This window comes from Phoxinus phoxinus, assembly GCF_949152265.1.
Source record: "Phoxinus phoxinus genome assembly, chromosome: 4".
In the NCBI taxonomy this organism is placed as follows: domain Eukaryota; kingdom Metazoa; phylum Chordata; class Actinopteri; order Cypriniformes; family Leuciscidae; genus Phoxinus; species Phoxinus phoxinus.
The window spans coordinates 28,923,315-28,940,277 of record NC_136879.1 but is presented as its reverse complement, the minus strand read 5'-3'; the positions used below and the strand labels follow the sequence as shown (position 1 = coordinate 28,940,277).

Sequence of the window (16,963 nt, the reverse complement as noted above, 5' to 3'; positions counted from 1 at the left end):
AATATAGGTATAGTGGTGCATGGTATACAGTGTATTTGTGGTTTTTACCCTGAGGTTAGGCTGAGTACATACAGTCCTCTATGACATAAACACAAACAATTGATACAAAGCTCAATGGTCAAACATGTAACATGTTTATTTCCATCTCATCTGTGGTGACACTTCAGCACAATGACACAAAAGACAGTCTCGTTACTGTAAATAAATAACTTTTCCCTTCGCTCCAGTGTCCACATGACAGCTGAGAACAATAAGTTCATTACCAAAGTTCACTACCTGATAGAGAAGAGATCATGTGTATGTTTCTGTGACTCTGCAACGGCTACATACGTTACCAAAACACAACATCCACGTGGGTGTGAGCGTGAAAACACGAGACAAGAGCGAGGCTCAAATTTACTGTGTCCTGGTGACATCATCCTTTACCCCCTCCTTCCTTCATACTCCACCGTATCTGATAAACCTGTCTCGAGCACTGCTCGTCCACCTCCCACCCCACATTTTTACATATTAGTTTTCATTGTTGTCACCTTAATTGCCTGATAAACAGTCCCTATTGGTGGTGCAGGGCCGCAGCTGCCACCCTTCAAGGTAATGGGAGGGTGGTGAGTGACAGACCCGAGATCTGCAGGTCAAACAACCAGTCTGTGCTTGCATTTAGCTGCCATGTGAAAAGTGCTTATCGACTGTAGTCATACTGTTATTCTGTGCACCCAGTTCCATGATTGTGGCAGAAAGGTCAATTTGCATGTCACGTACGATAAGGGAAAAAAGAGAAGGGAAAATATGCATGCTTCCTGATTCTCATTCAGCCATGATTGAAAATTACTTGATTATATGATATGAATGTTATAAGGATCCAAATCACCTACACTAAAAGCAGCAATCATTACATGTCAAGCAAAGATGATCACGTAAGTTTGTTTTTTCATAAATATTCTCAATAAAGCAACAGAAGTGAGAGCACATTTTTGAAACCCAGTTTCAAAAGTTTACATAGGATAGTAAAAAAAAGAAGAAAAAAAAGAAGGAACTAAGAGAGAACAACATGTTTTGTGTACCAATATGGGCATGTTTCCCTTGCAACCGCATTAAACTGTTGCCATAAGTCCTGCAGGATTCCTCTGATTATAGTGGGTCTACTTCAGATTAATTAGAGAAACCTACAAGATCATGATTCATTGTGTGTTAGAATTATTCATATTCCCCATTAGACCATGCCACATTTAATTGGACTCTTTATATGCTAATTATTACACTACAAAAAAATATAATATAATGCATCTGTCTATCTATCTATAGGCCTATATATATATATATATATATATATTGTACCAATTGATTAATCGCATTTAACAAAACTTTTTGTTTGTATAATATATGCATGTATATATTATTATATTTATATATATTATATGTGTGTGCATGTCTGTGTATACACACTTATGTGTATAATATATACACATAGCAGGTTTATGTTAATAACAAACAATAACGTTTATGTTAGATGCAATTAATCGATTTGACAGGACTAATATACATATGTAAATACACAAATTATATATATATATATATATATGTTAAAATACAATACTATAGCATGTGTGTATCAGCACTACATAAATAATGACACATTTTAATTAGGGCTGTTAAACGATTAATCGCATTCAAAATAAAAGTTTGTGTTTACATAATAAATGTGTGTGTACTGTGTATAATTATTTTGTATAAATAAACACACGTTCATGTATATATTTAAGAATTTGTATTTATTTATATATAAAATATTTATAATTTATATATACCGTAATATAAATTATATATAAATCTATATACAGTATATACATGCAAATATTTCTTAAATATATACAAGCATCTGTGTGTATTTATATATATAAAATAATTATACACAGCACACACACATTTATTATGTAAACACAAACTTTTATTTTGGATGCAATTAATCGTTTAACAGCCCTAATTTTAATAGTTAATGAAACTTGAAAATGATTTGACACACAACTTAGAGTACATATGACTATAATTATCATCCGTTAGTGGATAAAAGGTCAATTTTATCAGCATTTAAAACGAATGACTGTGAAATTGAGATTATATATATACTTAACATTGCAATATCAGCTCTTTAAACCACTCACAGGTGTCATGTTCATCCTTTTCTCCTTAATGAAAGGTATGTAAGACAAAAAGCTCATTGTCCCAGTGATGGTCAATTGCACTGGATGGGAAAGGCTATAGTGATGTCAGAGCTGCTGAAGGCATTACCTCATCTCCATCATCAAGGATCATTTCACACATGGTTGCAAGCTGAGGCAGAAGGAGAGCAGTATTAATGGGTTTGGGGGTGGATTCGAGAGGGCTGTTAAGGCCAGCTGTTGCAAACATGACCCCGTGTGACACACACAGTCCCCAAACAATGGCTTGATAATGTTGGTTATTTTTAACACAAAGTGAAGGAATGTTATACTCGCAAATCATGTTTATGCACTGTGCAGTTTCCCATTACAGGGTTCCTTTCAGCTGACTAGGCGGGAGTTGGTGCTGCGCTTTTGTTGGCTTATCAATTTCATGGTCAGTTGTTTTGTGGAAAGTCAATTACATATTAGATGTTGATCAAATTGAGCTTTTATCCACTATTGGAGTATTATTAGTTTCAAGTTGACCCTAAAAAGGGTTTTAAACAGTTAAGTTTCATTAACAGCGTTAAAGGTTACGTAGTGCATACATTTCTTCTTCTAATTTATAGTGTAACAACATACACTATGATGACTCACTGTCCCTAGTGACACCGTGCTGAAAGCCGTGCACCTTCTCTTCACCTCCCATGGGCTCTCTTGTTGATAATTGTTGGAGTGTCACAACAATTAGGTCATTGCCGAGTTTGTGTTTGCAAAACCCAGAACCTGACACCACTTGATTCAACGGTAGGTCAAGACATCAAACAACGGGTCAGCGGACTCAGCGCTCGGTTGTTTATCTGAGGAATGGGTAGAGGATCCCCATCTTCATCATCGAGCAAGCTTGTGTTTAAAGAGACTGACCTCACCTGCAGTGAGTGATGTAGATCTAGCAGGATCAAGTTGCTCACCCTTATCAAATGATACTCTTTGTCTTGGCCTGTAGAGAGTGTTTACTTGGTTACGCTGAATGTTGTTGTTGTTGTCTGTTCGGTCAGTAATGGTTTATGCGCAAATAATTGGGTGATTTTGTAAGGGATATTTAAAGTCTTAAGAGTTTATAGATCAAGTGAAAGGAAATCCCTGAAACTATCACAAATATTTTGAGAATATCTAATATTTTAAATACAATATGTTAAATTAAGATTTTTTTTTTTTTCAATAACTGATGAATAAATAGCCAGCATGTTGTTGGAGCTAAATGCCTTGAAAAGACTTAAAGGTTGGCAGATTGAGAAAACCATAATTGCAATAGTTTTCCATAAATAGGGACGAATAGGTTTGTGGATAATAAGCCCACAGCTGCTACTATATACTTGTACTTTCAATGTACACTATCGTTATACAGTTTGGGGTTGATAGTATTTTTCAGTAAAACAAGTAAAACAAAAAAACAAAACAAAAAACACTGCAGACAAACAGTAATAGTGTGAAATGAAGTTTATATCATACTGACCCCAAACTGTTGATCAATAGTGTAGCTCTCAGATGTACATTTTATTGACAAGCAGAATAATTTATTATTAAAAGCAAAATGTCAAACATTGGTCCAACTCTGAAAAACTATGTACAAAAATGTCCCTTTAAATACCCTGCTAAATGTCTATATAGTGACAAATTTGGCCTAATCCCTATTGCCCCATATATATATATATATATATATATATATATATATATATAATTTTGATGAGTTGCTGCTTTAATATTCAATAACATCAACATAAGCCTTTTAGCCACATTGCTTGATACTTATATCGTTATGTTTTAAACAAATCTTTTGATTCTCAGAATGCTATTCATTAAATTAGCCAAAAACTCTCTAATTTGCTTATAAATGACGTAACACTATTTAATAGCAACTTTGTTTGTTTTAGTGGGCTTTGCTGCAGCGTCTATAAGCAGCTTGGACATCCATCAGTCAGGGCAGTAACCCGCTGAGATGAGAGTGACAGAAGCTCGCTTGTTTTGCTCCTGTGATGTTCCTCTGCCCGGAAACAGTGTTGCCTCGACAGCTGCGAATGGAGAAGCGATTGGTCGCGAGGCGGCAGTTCAAGCATCGCGCGCGCTGTTCTGGGACTCTCTGTTAGGAGTGCGTGCGTCAGCCAGCATCAACATCAAGCTGCTTTGCTCAACTGCATGTTTGCCTCGCAACGCATTCGTGTAATAAAATGAACATGTTCCAGACAACAGCTTTCACTGTTAGTCAGTAATTTAGAGCAAAGTAAACATTATGAGTGGACTTATAAACCGACTATTGTATACTACATACATAGGTTTTTCAGGAAGTCTTTGGGATGACAATCTCTCTATAATAAATAAATAATAATAATATTATATATATATATATAAAACCTAAATCCCAACATCAGACTCCTAATATTTGCAGTAGTCTAATTAGCATTTCTCTGCCGCCCTCTGCCGATCACACATAGTATTGTCTCAGATTCAATACAAAATCCACAATATTTTTATTGTTATTTCTAACTATATTAAGCTTCTGTTTAAATATAGAACATAAATGATCAGAATAAAGAACCATGAGGTCAGTGCATACTAAATATTAAACAAAACAAAAACAGTTATGAAGATGATAAAAAGTAATAAATCAAATGAAGCATTTCCAATTACTCTTCTCCCACTTCTTCATCAGGGCAGCAATAGTATTCCACAAAACAAATCTGACCATCATCATTCCTCACAAGATACTGTAGAGAGAGAAAGCCTCGGCTGTCTGTTCTCACCGAGACTTTACAGGACAGAGCCAAGGCCTTTGTAGAAGGTTTCAACAGGGAGATCTTATACCTTTGAGAATAAACATCAGAAAATAAATCTTAGTGACTCAGAAAACTTTATTGTTCTTTTACCACTTGCATGTGGTAAATGAAGTTCATTTATAAGCATCTTGTTTTATGAATTTAGCACAGATACACAGCTCTGATTGCGATCGAAAACAGAAACTGTCCTCCTACCTGTTGGTCTGTAATTTAGTACACTGGAACAGCTCCATCATGTCTGAGTCTTTGGGATAATCATAATGGGCATTTCCAGAATTACCGAATGTGGATAATCTAGGGTGAAAAGGAAAATAATAATGAATATGTATTGACAGTACAAGTTTGACTTGACAACACCACAATTTATTTTTCACTCAACAAAAGACCAAATTAATAGATCTCATAATTGGAGCTGACATTATATATTAGAATGAATAACCTTCCATTAGTAATTCCTTGATTCAATTATATACATTGTTGTTCAAACGTTAGGGGTCGTCAGTACGATTTTTTTCTTATAGAAAATATTACTTGTAATTAATTTAATTTATCAAAAGAGACAGTAAATACATTGACAATTTCACAAAATATTTCTATTCAAAATAAATGCTGTTCTTTTGAACTTTCTATTTATCAAAGAATCCTGAAAATCAAGGTTTCTACAAAATATGATACTGTTTTCTACATTGATAATAATAGGAAATGTTTCTTGAACAGCAAATCAGCATATCACTGATTTCTGAAGGATCATGTGACATTGAAGACTGGAGTAATGATGCTGAAAATTCAGCTTTGCCATCATAGGAACTTTTTAAAATCGAATAGCAAACAGTTATTTAAAAATTTTAATATTTCACAATATATTGTTTTTACCATACTGTAGATAAAAAAAAACTGCTTGGTGAGTATAAGAGACTTCTTTCATTAAGGTTAGAAAAACGTTTTATTTTATTTTTGAAAGGTAGTGTAAGCACATTGATCTGTGTATGATTACTTTACCTGAAGTAAGGGTGGCTTGGTGACATAGTAATCTGCAGAACTTCACTGGTCATGTCAAGCTCAGAGAAAGCCTCTTTAAGACTGTCGGACTGCAGAATCACCTTGTTGGTTACATTCGTGCTGCAAAAGTCAAAGTCTATGGGCTCCTCAGGCTCCTGTGTATTAATCTTGCACACGGTGACAACACCACCTTCCTCCAGGAATAAAGTCAGCGGATATCCATAGCCATTGTAGCACATTCTCAGGGCAGTGCACACACCTCAATGGTACAATAAAAGAAAAATTGGTTACATACATTTGACAAAAGAAAGACAGAATCACCATTAAGATACACACCTGGGGTTGTGCTCGCCCCAAAGATGGTTAGGCAATCCAGAAGAACAGTTAAGTTAACCTGAAACCCAACAGCATCCTCTTTGATAGTGTATTCTTGAAAGATGTCAGCCTGAGGAAACAAACACACAAATACACTGATCAACCCAACTGCTGACAACTGAACCTGTCAGAAAGGGTCTACCAACACCGACCTGAATGAAGGCATTAGCTTGAAGGCATTTGGAGTCCTCTACAGTGACTTTTAACCCATTCTGCGTTGCATTGAAGATGGCATGGTCTTTGAAAGAGATGGCTTTCAGGATGTTGGACAGATTCCTTGCGTTATCCAAACTGGCTATCAGAATGTACTGGTCAATGTCCGCTTGGGACTGAGTTGACAAAGGCATGTTTCTGCGTTGTCAGCATCTGCAATGACATTTAAAACATCTAACTAACTAACTAACTTATATTAGCTGTTTACAAATGATGGTGATACGAAAACAGAGACATTAAGTTACACTAAATTGTACACCTAACGTACATATATGATCAAGCTGTCAATCTCTGGGGAAAAACTTAAACATAACAGTATATGTTAAATTTATATATATTTAACCTACCGAGTGTAGATATGAAATATAAAGATTTACATCTCTGTTTTAGAGTTTGGCGCCCTTAAGTGGCCGCTGCTCAGTCTTCTTCCGGTGTTTTGAGTTCAGTTGTTCATTCGATCCCTCGCAGTGGTCTGATGCGGAACTGCAGGAAGAGTTCATATACGGACGTTTTCAATATTAGGAGGGGGGGGGTTATGGTGTGAAAAATTAGGCACAAACATACTTGTACTGTAATCTCTCATAATTACAATACAAACAATATTTATATACATTTATGATATATACCCATGCTTTATTTCATTTCCAGAAATGCAAGGTGTCAAACATAAATATTTAAAATGCGTTTGTGCGCCCCTCTCACTAATCATGAGGTGGACCGGCCGTCGCCTGGCAGCCGAGACAGCCAGACAGATGCGAGGAGGCGGTCGGTCGGTCGGTCAGCCCGGCAGAAGTGCCACATAATCAGTTAAAGGTCAGGTACGTTTGAGATATTCACTGGTTTGTTTAACTTTATGTAAGTGTGTAATTCCGTTTAATAATTTGAGCGACTAACTATAAAAACAACTACAGCAATATGTCCAAGCTAAGTTCCCAGCTGGTCTGTGTTTGTTTATCTAACGTTATCTCAATAGCAACCAGACCATACCAACAACAAAGCGAAACTTGTGAGCAGTAACATTTCTGCCTCATCTATGTATTTAAACTGAGTGTACGTGTTTTATGTAATGTAACGGCAGTGGTAGTTACGTGTAGTTCAAATTAACTAGCTAAGCGGTTAGCTAGCTTATTGTGATCTGGTGGTGTAACGTAACGTTATGCTTTAGTGCAGCGCACTGTGTGCTGAAAAATCAATATTGTAACATTATTTGGTTTTCGCAACTACTGGGTTCACATTTGAAACGGAATGAAATACTGTTTGTGCTATTTCTTTTAAAATACTCCTGTTTATGTATTTGTGTGTGATTTCCAGCTATTATCGAGTCACACGGGCAGCTTTAGGTCCTCTGGTCATGGCTAAAGACCCGTTGGCAGAAGCTGGTCTTCATTTTGATGAACTCAACAAATTGCGAGTACTCGAGCCCGACGTGAGCCAGAAAACCACTGAGCTCAAAGAGGAATGTGAGGACTTTGTTGACAGTGAGTTTTTTATTTTTATTTTTTTTATTATATTCTTTATCGTATTGAGTGAACTTTATCTCTCGTGTTGAGTAAACAGCATTTTGTTGCTTCTTTTGACAGTAGATCAATAATTGAATTTATGCTTGGCATTTGTTTTTGAAAACAGAGATCGGACAGTTTCAGAAAATTGTTGGTGGACTTATTGAACTTGTGGATGAACTGGCAAAGGAAGCCGAAACTGAAAAAATGAAGGTACATTCTTGCATTTGAAATAACCTGCAGTGCAGATTTGTTATGTTCATATATATGACCTCAGTGATTATTCTACAGGCCATAGGTGCAAGAAATTTGCTGAAATCGGTTGAAAAGCAGCGAGAGGCCCAACAGCAACAGCTTCAGGCTTTGATTGCAGAAAAGAAAATGCAGTTGGAAAGGTAATCAGTTATTTGTAGGCCAATCAATGATATATTTGTACTCTGTATTTTTCCACTATATGTGAGACCATAATTGTTTGTTTTGCAGGTACCGAATAGAATATGAAGCTCTTCAGAAAGTCGAAGCAGAGCAGAATGAATTCATCGATCAGTTTATACTGCAGAAATAAGAGTGCTGTGTTTTCTCTCTCTGTTGGACAGAAAAAAAGTGATGCTATGCATCTTGACTCACAATGACTTCCTATAAAGTACTGGGTCCCAAAGTACGTTAATTGAATTGAGCAGTTTATAGGTGACAACAGACATCAACCTGTCTTGTTTCAGCCTCAACCTCTGACTCTTGTGTTAACATTGAGTGCTTTTGCATGGCCAGTTCCAAGGGGCATACTTGTAATCTTTCCAACTATAGTTCATAATCTCAGATACTATTTATAATACAATATAAGTTATTTATACTATTTATATGGAAATTAGTTTGTAAATCATTCTTTTTGTACAACAGTAAAATACAGTATTTGCATGTTACTGTAAATAATTCCATCATGAGACATCTTCAGGTAAATTGTTTATTTTCTGTATGATTTTTATTTCAACTGCTGTTTGTGACTTGAACCCATCCAGTTTTATTTGATCATATCCTCATGGCAATTTTATTGTCTGTTCATGGGACCACACCAAAATATTTTCCATAGAAGTTATGGAAAGCTATTTAATATGAAATTCACTTATTTGTTTACATTAACTGTTATTAGGTGTGTAACCTCAATATTTGACTAGCTTCATACAGATTTGAAGAACATTTGAATAAAAATATATTTTGCTTTTACATGTGTTGTCATCAGTAAACAACTGTAAATTACTATGGGGTCAAAGAAAATTTAACTTAAAAATTACATACAATTATCAAATATGCTGGTACTGGTACATATTCAAACATTTAACCAGTAATAACATTGGAACCCTGTGGGGTTTAATGAATGCATCCATCTATAATGTGTAGATGGGATGAACTGGCATTATCTTTGTTTCTTGGACTTTGACGAAGTGTTTCCTTTCGGAGAGGTTGAGTTATATGTTGAGCTGAAGAGCATGGTGAGCAGTATCATGACGGGGATGATGAGGTACGGAGCATAAATTGACACCAGTGTCAGGCGTTCCTTCAAAGTTTGGGGTCCTGGATGTGGCACCAGAGGAAAGTTATGGAAAAGCACGTGGCTTAAAATTGGGACTAGAGTAGTGGCCACATGAACGGAGTAAACGATTGCTGGAGTTCTGATCCATTTGCAGCCACCTATTAAATGAAAAACATGAATTCTCCAGTAATATATTCCTGCACAACCGGAGGCTGCAGTTTTAGGACCCCAGTTTTAGGACCGCAGTTTTAGGACCCTAGTTTTTTGTGACAGCGCCACCTACCGAACTGGATGATATAGCGGCGGCTGCTGTTTCAGGACCGCAGTTCTAGGATCCAGGTGGTTTAGTTTGTACATAGTATCAAGATCCACCTTGATCCTAAGTCTCATAAGAAAATATATATATGTTTTAACAAATAACATTATGGAATAGAATAGCTCCTGCAGCAGGTGGATTAGAGCAAGTAGCATCAAGCTACACGATACAATTTAAAATATTAATATTAAACTTTTACTTAAAGCTCACTTTAAACCACCATCGAGTAAGATAGGATATTTGTACCATATTCCGGTCGCGGTTTAAAATGGTTTTAAGTCATAAAAAGATGTTGAAATATGGTATAATAAAGCAATTTATATGCAACTAATGGCTACACCTTGCTTGGCAATACTGTAAACATTCTTAATTCATATGAAAATACCCAAAATTGCACGAAAATCACACACAAACCACATATACTCGAAATCGTGCATTTATTAGCTTCTTGTTTCAGGTGAAGAGATGTGTCTTAGCTTTGTTATCACGGATAACAGGACCGCGTCATGCAGAAGGGCAGGATTATTGTCACGTTGAACCACGTGAGATGATTGACAGCTGTACAGCGAATGAGACTTGCGTACATTACTGACGCAAATCAGGAAGAGGAGACCCAGATCTCTCTGTGTTCGCTGTTTGAGTTTTATCATAAACACTATCGAGTCTTAAATCTTTCTAATGATGCTCAGTTTGTCCAGATAAAATAAGTAAGAGTGTGATGTTTTAACAAGTAATGAATGTTGAACAACAATCTGTTGTGATTAACAATGTGATCTGTTATCTTTGCCGCGAAAGGGGTTAAATTTGTGTTTTTGGTAATCCAGTTCTGTAGGTGGCGCTGTCACAATAAACTAGGGTCCTAAAACTGCGGTCCTAAAACTGGGGTCCTGAAACTGCAGCCTCCCGTTGTGCAGGAATACCCTTCTCGAATTAACAGGAGACAGTAATCTGACTATAGTGACTGGTATGCATTGACAAGTGATTCACCACTAGATGTCATTGTTGTGTCATTTGAGAAGTCTGATTCCACAAATCATTCTCTGGCACATGATCGAGGTACTGACCCTTCAGGAAGGCGTAAGCTGCAACTGGGAAAAAGGGCAGCTGCACGAGAGCTTCGCAGAATACAAAAGATTTGAACCAGGCAGGCGGGTCCATCATCATCGGATCCTTGAATTCAGCAGCATACCAGTGCAATAAGTTTCTCAGCTGTAACACAAATAATACCATTCATTTCGCGAGTAATGATTACATGGTAAACAGTGACAAATACAACAGTGTGTGCAGCACAAAGTGCAAACTTACCTCAGGTGGATACAGATGTTCGGGAAGTAAAGCCTGGAAATCAATCATGAGAGTAATTGGAATGTGCGACGCAAAGTAAATGAAATATATAATTTCTAAAGCGCGAAGTAACATTTTTAATTGTCTGGTGCTTTAACAGTTTTTGACAAGTTCCTTCTCCGTCAGTGGTTCAGCAGCCGTGGCCAGGGCGTCAATGGATAATTATAAAGTAGCGTGTTATTCCTCTGTTTCTGATTGGTCCTTTAACTCGGTCACTTCTAATCTTTGTCTTTCCATTGGTCCATCGGCTCAGTTGATTCCTGAAGTGGGCGGATTCCTGATTGCACATTGGCTCATGGAACGTAACCGTGGAACACAATTCTTACAAAAATGACCATAGCAACCAGTTTTATGATAAAATAGTTTTATTTTTTATTTTTTTATTGTTACTGAAATAAAACTGTCATAACTATGCATTAGCCACCATTGTAAAAAAAAAAAAAAAAAAAAATCCATGGCAATTTGTAAAGGAAGCACACACCACCATAAAACATTTCAAGACTTAAATTGTTCAACTTATTTTATTGAATTATTTTGTGTCAAACACTAACTTTTTTTAGTTGTTGTTTTCAAAATTATCCATGGAAAATAGCAAGAATACTGCGATTTGGCCATTAGAGTTGTGTAATGTAATTTCTATTATAGATCAGAGAGCATACACAGAATTAAATCCTTAAATACAAACACTGTTAAAAAAAGTATGCCTGCACACAATTTAGTAGGTGCTACATGAGAACAATGAAAAAATAATTGCTACAAAAAATGATTGTAATATTAAAAAAGTTTTTGATCTGTAGAACAACCATTTATGTTTTTTTGAATTCACTTTTCTTCTGCATTCATGATCCTTTGGTTGTCAACGTGCACATAATCCTGCAAGATATCAGTAATGTTTTATCACTTATCTCGAGTATAAAGGTAAAGAGTGAAGAGTGGCTCAAGGACAAATATGACTCACCCCGTCACTCTCCACAATATTCTCCAGGATCCCGACAATGTCTGTGAATGAAGGTCTCGATGTGTATGGATCCAACCAGCAGTCAAGCATGATCTGTTCCCTACATGTTAAAATAGATATTTATTACTGGAAACCATTACTACGCCATTACTACAGAAGCTTGTTTCCGCAACGGAATAAAAAAAAAAGAAAGTTATTTTTTTCTAGCAATTGCAAGTTTACAAATCCGAGACATAAACTTGCAATTTAACTTGCAATTGCAAAATTAAAGTCAGAATTACAAGATATTAACGGTTTCCTCGCAATTGCAACTTTTTGTAAATAAATCGCAATTTTGTATGCAATTGCAAGAAAAAAATGGTGAGATAAAAAGTAGAAATTACCTTTAAAATTTTTTATTCTGTGCTGGAAATAAGCTTCCATACATAACAGTAGGTCAGTAAGTTATTCCGATGACAAAAATAAATAAATATTTATATAATTGATATGATATTTTTTAATATATATATATAATATATTTGATATGGTCACTCACATTTCTGGACGGCAGGAACTGGGGACAGTGTTTTTATATCCAGCACAGACACTATACACCACTTGCTCAGATGTGTTCAGATTTGGATATGGCAAGGTGCCTATAAAAATACAAAATCCAATATTTGTGATTTATTCATCAAAAATATTTTATAAATCAACCAAATATCTCATATATCTCTCACCAAATGACTGCATTTCCCACAGCACGATCCCAAACGCCCAGACATCTCCCTTAAAGCTGTAGTAGTTGTTCCGGAAGTACTCTGGAGGGTACCAGCGCAGGGGCACGCGTTCCTATGAGGTCACATCAATATTAGCCGGATGGTCAATGAAGATGTGGGAAGGACAGGTGCGATTAGTTCACCTTGTGTTGTTTTTTCCTGCTGCTGCGTCTGCTCCTCATGCGGGTCAAGTCCCTGGCCAGGCCAAACTCTGCTACCTTCACCTCCCATGGGAATCGGCTCACCAAAATGTTCCTTAAGGCCAGGTCACAGTGCACCACCTGAATGGTCCACAGAAAACATCCAAAATTATTTTCCATTCATGTATAGACCTTATGTAGCCCGGCCCCTTTCCAGCACTGCGCTCGTTGCGTTCTGTCTTCCGGATTGTATTTCCACATCATGAAGGTAAGATCTTACGGATTTATGAACGAACAGCTCATTTTAAAATCTCCTCGGTCAACTGACATCCATTTTTATCTTTTGTTAACTCTACAATAAGTAAATCCACTTAACAAGCTAATTACTCTTTAATATGCCATAGAAATACACAGAGCTACCGCAAAAACAGAAGTTTAAACACAAAATTCTAAAGATGGCTTGCAGGGGTGTAACGATACCCTCATGTCACGATTCGATACATATCACGTAACTGAACTCACGATACGATTTTATTGCGATACTCCAAGACATATGGTAAAAGGTTAACAAAAAATGTACCGTTGATTAAAATGTTAAATTTGGTATTACATTACATGTGGAAATGAATAGGCTAGGACTTGGTGCCGGGAAGGGAACCCAATACACAGGACAATGGTGACACCAGAATAAAAATATTCATGATTCTGAAGCTGAAAACAGAATTATTTTAGACTACCGGTAATATGCTTGCACTGTCACTGAGATATATTTAAAATAATGTAGGTCACTTTTTACTGGTAGCAAAACTTTTGCCATTATCAGGGCCCACAAACATTCCCCCATTGCATTATTATACATTATATTCAACATTATATACAATAGTTTAATGTAGAACTGAAACTGAAAAAAAAAATCTCACAGTAATTTTTATTTTACGTGTACAATGCATATTGTGACACGATATACTGTTCCACCCCTAATGCCTTGTTTCTCTCTTGCATAAGGTCTACATCAGAAGAGCTGTATTATGTTTGTGTCAGCTTGTGATACCATTTTGGAGCGCAAGTGCTCCATGGCCAGGGCGATGTGGTAAGACGCAATGGTGAACTGGCTCTGCAGTTCAGGTTCGGCGCTCAGTTCGTCTTTGTGTTTCTGCACAAAACTGCGCAAGGTCCCGTAGCTTATGAACTCCATGATCAGCATATACGGCTCTGTGAAAACAGACAGTTTTGGTCACATGATACATTTTTTAGTACAAGTTTGACAAGTTTTCTTGAATGATAAATGAATAATAGTAGAAGTGGAGAGGGAATGTTATATTGCATGTGGATTCATTAACGGATATCGCACAACAAATGAATATCTCTAGATATTCTACTGTATATTTAGTGATATTTGTTAAGAATATTGTTGAACAGGATTTGAACAAACCCGTTATTCTATGCATTACACACATCCTGCAACGATGGATGATGATCAAATCATGCGAAAAATGCTGTTACTTTCTAATTGAGGAAGCTTACTATTTTTACCCGGAGGACGATCAAACAGAAGAAAAAACAACATTATAGAACGGGCTTGAAACTTATTTTAGGACGAGACTATCATATAGAACACCCTGACAACCGCAACGCAACATAAGAAAACACTGTAGCAACACTCGTCAACCATTACAACATCCTAAGACTATGTCAGCAAGTTTTGCTCAGGCAAAATCTGGTCTATATTTTACTGTTTAGCTGCATTTAAGGTTTAGTCATACAATCCTGAAGTACAGCAGCATGACTTACCCTCCACTGTGTTCCAGTCTAACAGCTGCATCACATTTTTATGATATGCCAGCTTTCTCATAATAGACACCTCGTTTTCCATCTGCTTAGGCGTGATAGCTGCAAATGACAGCAAAATATAAACATCTTGCTGGATAATTGTTAAGATATTCACACAATAACTTGTTTTCAAAATGCATTTAAATCAAGAGAAATGTGTTTGCATAGTTTTACCGTCTTTTCCGATTTTGCAAGTGACCAGTGAGTGTCCTCTACAAGTGCCCCTCGTTATCCTTCCTTTGTAGAAGACTCCTTCTCTACCCGCCTTTATGAGCTGAACAAGGTTCAGGTCTGCTTTTGTGAACCGGGGAACCTGGAGATCAATTCTTCACGTTACATTGTGTGAGCACTATACAAGTCAGTCAAATCACATTTTTAAAATACAAATGTAGTGAACCTGTAGTGGAGGCTTCCAGGGAAATCTGCAGCTGTGTTTGGTTTGTTGTCTCTGTAATGGGCTCTCTGTAGTACGTTCTGGTAGTTCAGGAAGATTCAGGACGTTGGGAGATGGAGGAGGAGAATCTTGGGAAGGAACTCGGGGGATCACGAGCGACCGTCCCTGCCTCAAATCCCGTATGATCTTCTTCATTGACCGATACCTAAGAGAAACAAACAGAGCGTTTTCAAAGCTTGATACATATAAATAAAAATGTAAATTCTTTCATAAATATGTAACTGCAATATTTATAAATTGTTAAAAAGTATATATATATTTATATATATTAGTGGTCAAATCAGTTAATCACAAATTTGTACATGTATGCATATATATTTACAAACTTTAATATTAGATGCGATTAATTGATTTCACTGCAAAATTTAATATCATATTTAAATAAATATTAACAATTGTTATTAGATAAAGTTTATCTGTCCATAAGGGTCCATTGATTTAAAAAACTGTTAAAATATACTTGTTTAGGCAAAGGCATCCAAGTGTTATCATAAAGAAAACGGTAACAGCACAGATGCAGATTAGAACGACGTGTCCAATATCAAGGTCTGTAAAAAGAGAAAAAACTAAATCAAAGAGAAATAATCCACTGTTTTCATATAGACACATGCAACATACAACTATACTTTTATTATAATGTATTTTGATTATATTTAAAAATTCAGAACCATGTCACCAATATTTTTCACCTCTTTTGACAAAAGGTATGGAGGAAATTATATAATGTAGTTTATAATTTTATATATATATCATCAAAGTTCACTTTTTTGATCCACTTCAAATGTTGACTACTGTATATACTGTACATACACATATATACTTACTATTCCACTCTCCTACTTTTGTATCGGATGAATTGTCAGTTGCCATAATGAAGTCAAAAGCATCATATGCTTTTTAAAATCATCCGAGAGATATTTCAGAGCTAAAAGAGAAAAAGACACACAAGACAAAAATGAACATTTCACAGCCCTTCTAAATTTCATTTAAACTAATATTTGATCCTATAATACGCCATATACCTTAAACGTTAACCAGGCGACGTCTCTTTTTATGTTCAAATGGAAGACCTGTAAAGCAAATGTGTGAAAGATGGTTTGTCTCCTTAAAGAAAAGACAACAGAATGCAGGTCCCCGGGATGTCATTATGCAATGCACACCATTGTCTAAGTTTCTTCTGCATGATATGAGCATGCATGAAGACCACTGAGTTGAAGGTGCTGTTCAGAACAATAAGCCACAATTCTTCAGCACTTGTGGTTAAGAGCAGTTCTATAAGTAGAACAGTATGCAGATCAACTCACTTCCTGACTACAGAATGCTCGTCTCCAAAATACAAGTGCTACCCACAAAAGTGCTCAAAGGTCTCGAGGTGATTCTCATCAACTTCATTCAAGGGAAATATTCTAGAGGAAAATATTCAGTCAAGTGAGTGGAAGGGTCCTATAAAAGGTCAGTTTAAAATGTCAAATGTGGCTTGAATTCAAGGAAGTAGGTCTGATTGATGGCACTGGACGCTATAGAGCCCGACAGAGGGAGGTGTGTGCGGTTTCCTCTTGGCTGTTGAAGGAAACACC

At 36.3% G+C, this 16,963-nt stretch overlaps 4 protein-coding genes across 8 annotated transcripts; 1 reads left to right on the top strand and 3 right to left on the bottom strand.

Moving 5' to 3' along the window:
• Positions 1-4,545: 4,545 nt before the first annotated feature.
• Positions 4,546-7,033, bottom strand: rad1 (RAD1 homolog (S. pombe)). Of its 2 annotated transcripts, none has more exons than XM_079609809.1 (6): positions 6,907-7,033; positions 6,499-6,712; positions 6,308-6,416; positions 5,972-6,230; positions 5,168-5,266; positions 4,546-5,000 (listed from the first exon to the last, which is right to left on the bottom strand). In XM_079609809.1, the coding sequence occupies exons 2-6, from the start codon at positions 6,691-6,693 to the stop codon at positions 4,823-4,825; spliced, it is 840 nt and encodes a 279-aa protein (XP_079465935.1). In that variant the 5' UTR covers positions 6,694-6,712; positions 6,907-7,033; the 3' UTR covers positions 4,546-4,822. The 2 variants fall into 2 exon arrangements, with proteins under 2 accessions (XP_079465935.1, XP_079465936.1); XM_079609810.1 differs by having other exon boundaries at positions 4,641-5,000; positions 6,937-7,033.
• Positions 7,034-7,262: 229 nt separating this feature from the next.
• ift20 (intraflagellar transport 20 homolog (Chlamydomonas)) lies at positions 7,263-9,279 on the top strand. Of its 4 annotated transcripts, none has more exons than XM_079609813.1 (5): positions 7,263-7,377; positions 7,871-8,037; positions 8,186-8,271; positions 8,350-8,453; positions 8,542-9,279. In XM_079609813.1, exons 2-5 carry the CDS (start codon positions 7,911-7,913, stop codon positions 8,621-8,623), a joined length of 399 nt encoding a protein of 132 aa, XP_079465939.1. In that variant the 5' UTR covers positions 7,263-7,377; positions 7,871-7,910; the 3' UTR covers positions 8,624-9,279. The 4 variants fall into 4 exon arrangements, with proteins under 4 accessions (XP_079465939.1, XP_079465941.1, XP_079465938.1 ...); XM_079609815.1 differs by having other exon boundaries at positions 7,286-7,372; XM_079609814.1 differs by having other exon boundaries at positions 7,316-7,565.
• Positions 9,258-11,415, bottom strand: tmem97 (transmembrane protein 97). Its single transcript, XM_079609811.1, has 3 exons — positions 11,208-11,415; positions 10,967-11,111; positions 9,258-9,744 (listed from the first exon to the last, which is right to left on the bottom strand). Exons 1-3 carry the CDS (start codon positions 11,319-11,321, stop codon positions 9,470-9,472), a joined length of 534 nt encoding a protein of 177 aa, XP_079465937.1. The 5' UTR covers positions 11,322-11,415; the 3' UTR covers positions 9,258-9,469.
• A 182-nt stretch (positions 11,416-11,597) lies between these two features.
• Positions 11,598-16,638, bottom strand: LOC306996886 (tyrosine kinase receptor Cad96Ca). Its single transcript, XM_079609808.1, has 12 exons — positions 16,409-16,638; positions 16,211-16,311; positions 15,847-15,934; positions 15,330-15,531; positions 15,107-15,245; positions 14,894-14,992; positions 14,154-14,314; positions 13,106-13,243; positions 12,924-13,035; positions 12,740-12,839; positions 12,205-12,304; positions 11,598-12,119 (listed from the first exon to the last, which is right to left on the bottom strand). Exons 2-12 carry the CDS (start codon positions 16,254-16,256, stop codon positions 12,069-12,071), a joined length of 1,236 nt encoding a protein of 411 aa, XP_079465934.1. The 5' UTR covers positions 16,257-16,311; positions 16,409-16,638; the 3' UTR covers positions 11,598-12,068.
• Between the last annotated feature and the right edge of the window lie 325 nt (positions 16,639-16,963).

Bases quoted from the DNA above. Each gene is read 5' to 3' on its own strand.
- rad1 (XM_079609809.1), bottom strand. From the start codon at position 6,693: ATGCCTTTGTCAACTCAGTCCCAAGCGGACATTGACCAGTACATTCTG. The intron at 6,417-6,498 runs GTCGGTGTTGGT...TTGTTTCCTCAG, and splicing joins AAGCTAATGCCTTCATTCAG to GCTGACATCTTTCAAGAATA. The intron at 5,001-5,167 runs GTAGGAGGACAG...TTATTCTCAAAG, and splicing joins ACTAAATTACAGACCAACAG to GTATAAGATCTCCCTGTTGA.
- ift20 (XM_079609812.1), top strand. From the start codon at position 7,848: ATGTATTTGTGTGTGATTTCCAGCTATTATCGAGTCACACGGGCAGCT. The intron at 8,038-8,185 runs GTGAGTTTTTTA...TTTTGAAAACAG, and splicing joins ATGTGAGGACTTTGTTGACA to AGATCGGACAGTTTCAGAAA. The intron at 8,272-8,349 runs GTACATTCTTGC...ATTATTCTACAG, and splicing joins CCGAAACTGAAAAAATGAAG to GCCATAGGTGCAAGAAATTT.
- tmem97 (XM_079609811.1), bottom strand. From the start codon at position 11,321: ATGTTACTTCGCGCTTTAGAAATTATATATTTCATTTACTTTGCGTCG. The intron at 11,112-11,207 runs GTAAGTTTGCAC...TTTGTGTTACAG, and splicing joins AACATCTGTATCCACCTGAG to CTGAGAAACTTATTGCACTG. The intron at 9,745-10,966 runs GTCAGTACCTCG...TTCATTTAATAG, and splicing joins AGCTTACGCCTTCCTGAAGG to GTGGCTGCAAATGGATCAGA.
- LOC306996886 (XM_079609808.1), bottom strand. From the start codon at position 16,256: ATGGCAACTGACAATTCATCCGATACAAAAGTAGGAGAGTGGAATA. The intron at 14,993-15,106 runs GTAAAACTATGC...TGTCATTTGCAG, and splicing joins TTGCAAAATCGGAAAAGACG to CTATCACGCCTAAGCAGATG. The intron at 12,840-12,923 runs GTGAGAGATATA...GTATTTTTATAG, and splicing joins GTGGGAAATGCAGTCATTTG to GCACCTTGCCATATCCAAAT.